The following is a 6439-nucleotide window of genomic DNA, read 5'->3' on the forward strand; positions in this document are numbered from 1 at the left end:
ATGTAATATAAGTATGATTCGTTTATGTCACTTGTTCATAAATATAAATGTTTGTATCATTTCAAAGATTATTATTGTATAATATATAAATATGCCGATTTATAGCATGTTATTTAATTATTAGCGTCCTTGCAGCTATCTTAACACGGATTACGATGGAGCGATGCTCATAACTCCACTTATATCTACTATATAAAAAGCTCGTTTTAGCTGCAAATTGTAGCAAACATATCAAAGAGTGCAATGAGCTTTTATTCAACAATGACAACCATAGATATAAAACAAAAATTTGTTTTTAAATTTAGAATGAAATAAATATTGAAAACTCAAGCAAATTGCAAAGAAGAACACAGGCTATAATATCATCGCAGGTCAATTGCAAGCAATAGATATCAACTAATAGATATTTCTAGGTTTCTCGATGCACATTTATTAAGAGATTTTTGACAAGTTAGAGACAAGTTAGCAGATTTATTGCATCCTAAAGTTTAATACCGCTCGACCGAATCAGAGAGCAAAATATAGGCGACACTCGTTTCGCTCGCAATAGTGCTAAATTCACTTTCCGAACATTCTGATGAGGCATTTGAAAAACACAACGCCAGTCTCTATTTGAACGCCGCCTCCAATTGACCGCCACCATCGAAGGGTTGAAAAATAGAGCGCCATAGCGTTCAATTAGAGGTTTTACGGTAATCTTTGAAAGCAGCTAGCAACAGAGTAAAATCTTCACGTGAGTATACCATGTATTTAGGTGTCTATTTAGCTAGGAAATTTATGCCGATTATGCTAAGTTATAAATGTTGGACTGAATGTTTTCATGAATATTCATCGATTTGGGGGCTTTTGGTGAACCAACAACTTGTGGTAAATTATGAGTTGTTTCAACGTAAAGAACTGCAGGAGAGATTTTTGTTATGATGATGCCGTGCCGAATAGCTTGTGACAACCTTGAATAATTTTGTAAAGAAATGTGATGCATTGGCAATAGGCTCAACTCAAAGCCCCGGCGAAGATTTTAAAAGAGTTTGGAATTCCGCTACGTTTACTAGATTTGCCTAGCGGTTAGTTTTGAATTTGAGGTAGTAGTTAATCTTTCTTGTGTGGGAGATAAATTAAATAATAAAATAAATTAATAATAAATAAAATAATAAACAAATTATTCGCGGGTTTTAATAATTCGCAGTACGCGAATTCACGAATTATTAAATTCATCGAATAATTTCATCCTGTAGGGTATATATACTAGTACCCTGGTGTGCCTTGAGAGATAGTCAGATATGCCGATAAGTCACAGATAATAAGCAGCCGCGTTTAGCGTGAGAGTATTGCCATGCAAAATGTTCTACCAAGCTAAATGTCACGAGCTAGAGTCAAGTTGAAAGTGATGTTTTACCATAACCTGTAACCCATAACCTCTAACCCTGGCTTTGGAAAGGCAGACAGACACAGTCTTATTAAAAAAGATTTAAAAAAAATTGATTTCAAACATATAAAGTTTTTTTCTTCGCAACATAAATCGTGTTGTGAACAAAAGTAAAAACATCAATTTAAAATTGGCATTGAAGATGTACTCCACCAGAACCTAACATAGTTACCAAATGATGGACCACGGACCACGGACACGAACCCATAATATCACAGTTACTGTACATTCATCTATATACATATATTTCTCAAAGTTTGTGTGTGGATATGTGTGTCTTTCCAGCTATAGCGCTCGCTGATTGAATACCAATGCGGCCGCACCCTACGATGCCCTTGTTAGAAAATATTTTTCGTAAGGTTCAATTACTATATCCAGGGTCAAGGCCAATTCTTCTCGTGCGGACAATTATGATGTCTCCGTGGGAAGAGCCTCAACTTTATCTCTCTGTTCGGTCAAACAAAGACAATACGATATCTAATTTTTACATTTGTACCAGTATCAAGAGGTACCAGTATCGTCGTTTTGATGGATAGCTTCAGGTGGAACGGTAACCTTTTTATACACACACCTCTATGCAAGAATTGTTATTATTAATTCTACATATTCAGCATTTTTATTTTGTTTTCTCAGTTCGTATTAGTCGTATCATTACCAAATCATCTTTTATTGTAATCGTAGCAAAACTGACCTAATTCAGCTATTAGGTATACTTGCTAATTATTTCACATTTACATCTAAACCTTTTTTAAATCGTTTCATTTATTTATTTGACCTGCACAACAAATTTTCTTCATGATATGAAGTTTAAAAATTGTTTGACAAAGTTTGAAAACCTTAACAGTTATTATTATTTTCTATCTTAATTTATTTCAATCCCACAAAACACTTTTTCATGATATGTAGTCTGGAAGTTACAACAGCAAATGTTGTTATATATTGTTAATACAAATAGATTTTCTGTCGTAAGACTTTTTTATTACCCAGGCAACGCCGGGTTGAACAGCTAGTTGGAGTAAAAATTTTAGTTTAGTTTTTTCCTTTTTGAAAGGCCAAAAAGGGAGTTTTGGAAGATCTTGGAACAGATTAGGCAAGTTTCATGTATTTTGCTGCTGTATAACAAAAAATCTTAATAACGTAAACATCCTTGAAACAGATTTTTTACGTTGTAGAAGCATATAAGATCTTATACGCTAAATAAGAGCAAATATATCTTATTGTATAAGATAACATAATCGCTATAAGTTGTATCTATACTTGGCAATAACAGAATAATATATATTGGGTGAAGCAGTATTTACCCAGGCAAGCCAAGGACAGCAAGGGCAAACAAGCAGCAATGTTAATCAGAGATAACTTCAAATATTAATGTTTTTGTACATCATAACGGTCAAAATATGCAATGAAAACACTCATGTTACATTGGTTGATGCCATTAAAACCAAGTAAATTTCAAGCACTGTGTCTGCAGACATGGAACTGGCACTCTCAACAAGTTAATGTTTTTATCTACTCATTTCAAATTTAATCAATTAATTACATAGATTTAAGCCAACAAATGTTGCTATACAAGCAAAGTAACAATGGACCCTTATGTCATTCCGTGCATCACTTTGAGACAGCATTTGCCATCTATAGCTTCTGTTTATTAGCCATGAACTGAAAAAGATCCAAGATATAGCCTTAGCCACTGACAAAACTGCTATCTACATCTGCTACAAAATAATGAGAACAATCTAACAATTTTTTGACAATGTCATAATCTTGGTCTAAATGTCTGCCAACCTGGTATAGCACTATTGATATTTTTTATTTTTCCACAAAACCTACCGCCAATGCCTTGCGTTTTGCCACTTCACGTTCCTCTTCAAGGGCTTTGGCCTCATCTCGCCGAACACGAGCAACATTGTCTTTATTTCGAACATGCCAGCTACAAGTGGCATAGTAATGGCTTACGAATAATACCTCCGCCAATTTTTCATCATAAATTGGCTGATTCGACAAATGTTCTTTATATATGTGCTTACTAAGTTATTTGCTTCGATTAGGCTTCGAAAATAATAATGCTAGCAAATCTCGGCTACAAAAGCCAGTAGAGTATGATTGCCAGGCGTGGATTCCCTAGTTGCAATGTGACATAAATAGGTTGGAAAATATTCAGAACTGAGCTTTGCAGTTTATTCTTAGATTAATCCACCTAGTTAGCTTTACCAAGTTAAAAGAGTGTACAGATATTCTTTCAATAGAGTAGCAAAGATGAAAGCAACGATTCAAGTTATTTAGTTACCAGACCCAAAGCCAGTGGGGTGATAGTAGCTACAGAAGTAAATACACCTAAACACCTGATTCATATGAGAAAGCCACAAAATCTGTCTGTGCCTGCAAGTAAAACTAATGCTCTTTCTAACTCATTTTGGCCTTGCACCACTTGGGAGTGGTGTGACACTCCCTTGTGACGATCCTTCACAAGAGATTGTGTGAAGGAGGATGAAAGGTCAAATGTCGGGGCTACTGTATAAAAATTCAGTGGTTACGATAATTCAATTGCAAATGAAATATTACATATTACATATTACGTAAAATCAGAAATATGTATCATGGCAACAAGAAGGCATAGTCGCATGGAGTTCTCACGCTACCAATCCCCTACAAACCTCTTAGTACAAAATTGAGATTATAGGCATTAGCTTTGTCGATTACAATGTAATGCGAGATTGTCATTAGGCGGTCGTTATTCATGTAAAAAGGAGGCATATTTGACCAACTTGTGTGTATAATCACACAGTCCAATCACTAAACCCAATCTAATACGCTGTTAAACAGGTTTTCAAAAAGTTAGTCTAGCGGAAAAAACCTTGTGAAATACGATATTTTAGTGCATGAAACATACTCGGAATAATAAAATGCCCTTGGTCGAACTTCTTGGTGGTCTTCATCGAAGTAACCATTATGTGAAATAGTCCTGCAAAAACCCAGTGTTCGTTTTGTAAGCGTTGGTTTTTTTATTACACAATAAAAAAACCAGATTGTCTAGAGCGAAGTGCTGAATCGATTTTTTCAACTTAGCCACATACCTGCCAACTCTCACGCATTGGGCGTGAGACTCACGCAATCACCCCAAAGAAAAAATGAAAATGCGTGAGATTTTTGCCAAAATTTCCACAATTTTATTCATACTATCATTGATACATCAATTGCCCCAAAACCAAATCTCACGCATTGCCCCACTATTGGGTTGGCAGGCCTGCTTAGCGAATAGCTACGTTTCAAGGCTTTCGTGAAGATTAGCAGAGGAAAAAAATCAAAATATCTCGATATTACCTTTTCTTCGGCAATATATTCATCCTTTAAACACTTGTCAACCTATAGAAGTGATTGTAGTGTTGTGGAAGTTCTCTCTCCGTACCCAAAACGTGGTGGATCATAAAATGGCGTTCGATCGGCAAGACCAGTAGCGACTACGGTCTCGCAAGGGTAACTGGACTTTTGGGCGACAAACACTTAGGCGACACTTTCGGTTCGAAAGGCGACAACTTCAGACGGAAAGACGACACGGCAGACAAACTAGCGACAATTCCAGACTGAAAGGCGACAAGTTGGTTTGCTGTTTGGTTGAAGGCAAGGTAATGTACATGTACTGACAAACTATGAGATTCTGTTGTCGTGTGCTTAGGTATATTTTTGAAACGTAGCTTTGACAGTGTTATTGTTTTCTTTTTACAGACTTTTTATAAATCGAAATGGTAATATGTATTTTCAACGCCATTGGTGGGATTTCTCTGATTATGCTAGCCCAGACATTTAACAAAATATTAAGGCTATTTTGATAAAAACGCATTTAGCTTTTTCAATTAAAACACCAAAACTTGTTTGTGTATCAGCATCTTTGTTCAAAACGGTTCCAAAAGTCACGTTCTCGGCTGAATTGTTGACAATTTTGTCTCCGATTGTTAAAACTTTAGAGTTATCTTACCTCGAGAAGAAATAGTTTTATGGTTTCGATCGTCGAAATTCACAGTACATGTACATCTAGCTGGGAGAAGAATTTGCTCTTTGTGTGAGATGAAAAGACAATTCCCTATTATTGTGATTTCTTATTCACTTGCGGAATGAATGATTTCCTTATCATTGTTTCCTTACAATTATGATAATAATCCAATGTCATTATAATGCAGACTCAATAGGCTAAATTGCGGTTTACACTGATTTATGTTTGTTGAGATTTTATTTGAGTATGAAGAATGAAGGCTTTTTCTGACATAGGTGTTCTAAGATATATCCATATTTTACTAACTTCTGCAGCTTGTCGCAAGAAGACTAAACATCATCACAAAAAGCTTATGGAGAAACGATCCATTCCAAAGCATAGAAATCAATCGGTCCTGATGTCATGTCACCCTTAGAGTTACTTGAGATATTTGACCGAATCACCCTTGTCACAGATCCCGATGGCACACGCAACTTGTAGTTTGAGACAATGAGGAGTGAGCAACACCTCAAAAACCTTTGTGATATATACTCAGCTGCAGGTTAATGCTGCCATGTGCCACATCATATACTATATTTTGCATTTTAACACGCACTATGAATCTTTTTATACACAATTATTTTAACAAAGAACAGGCTTCAGAAAAAATGGGAAGATATTACATAGACAGCTATCGGCTTGAAATTTAATTACAACTTTATTAAATAGTGGTGTAGGGATTTTCCTGCTATTATTTTTGTGTATGATTGGAAGTGCAAGTGCATTTGAGTACCTGCGAGTCACTGTGTATAATTATACTCCTGTAATTCAAATTATATTTTCATGTAAGTTTTAGTATTATATTTTAGAATTAGTAGAAAGTAATATTCAGTTACTAATTTATAACCGTGAACCTGATCTCGTCATTCTAGACGGGAAAGAGAAGTTCTATCGCTAGATGGGTTTATCTACATAGTATCAATCAGAATAAAGTTATCGTAAAAAAATTAATGCCGCAAACTATTGATATACGTATTTTTAAAAGT

At 35.3% G+C, this 6439-nt stretch overlaps 1 protein-coding gene across 1 annotated transcript in view; it reads right to left on the minus strand.

The window, feature by feature from the left end:
- Positions 1-4878, minus strand: part of LOC137390223 (leukocyte receptor cluster member 1 homolog) — a 36565-nt gene extending 31687 nt beyond the window's left edge. Inside the window, exons 1-2 of the mRNA XM_068076532.1 lie at positions 4748-4878; positions 3257-3356 (exon numbers count right to left, since the gene is read on the minus strand). Of these exons, the coding sequence (XP_067932633.1) occupies positions 3257-3356; positions 4748-4770 (123 nt within the window). The 5' untranslated portion in view covers positions 4771-4878. The remainder of the gene's footprint in view (positions 1-3256; positions 3357-4747) is intronic.
- Positions 4879-6439: the final 1561 nt, after the last annotated feature.

This window comes from Watersipora subatra, chromosome 3 (genome assembly GCF_963576615.1).
Source record: "Watersipora subatra chromosome 3, tzWatSuba1.1, whole genome shotgun sequence".
NCBI lineage: Eukaryota > Metazoa > Bryozoa > Gymnolaemata > Cheilostomatida > Watersiporidae > Watersipora > Watersipora subatra.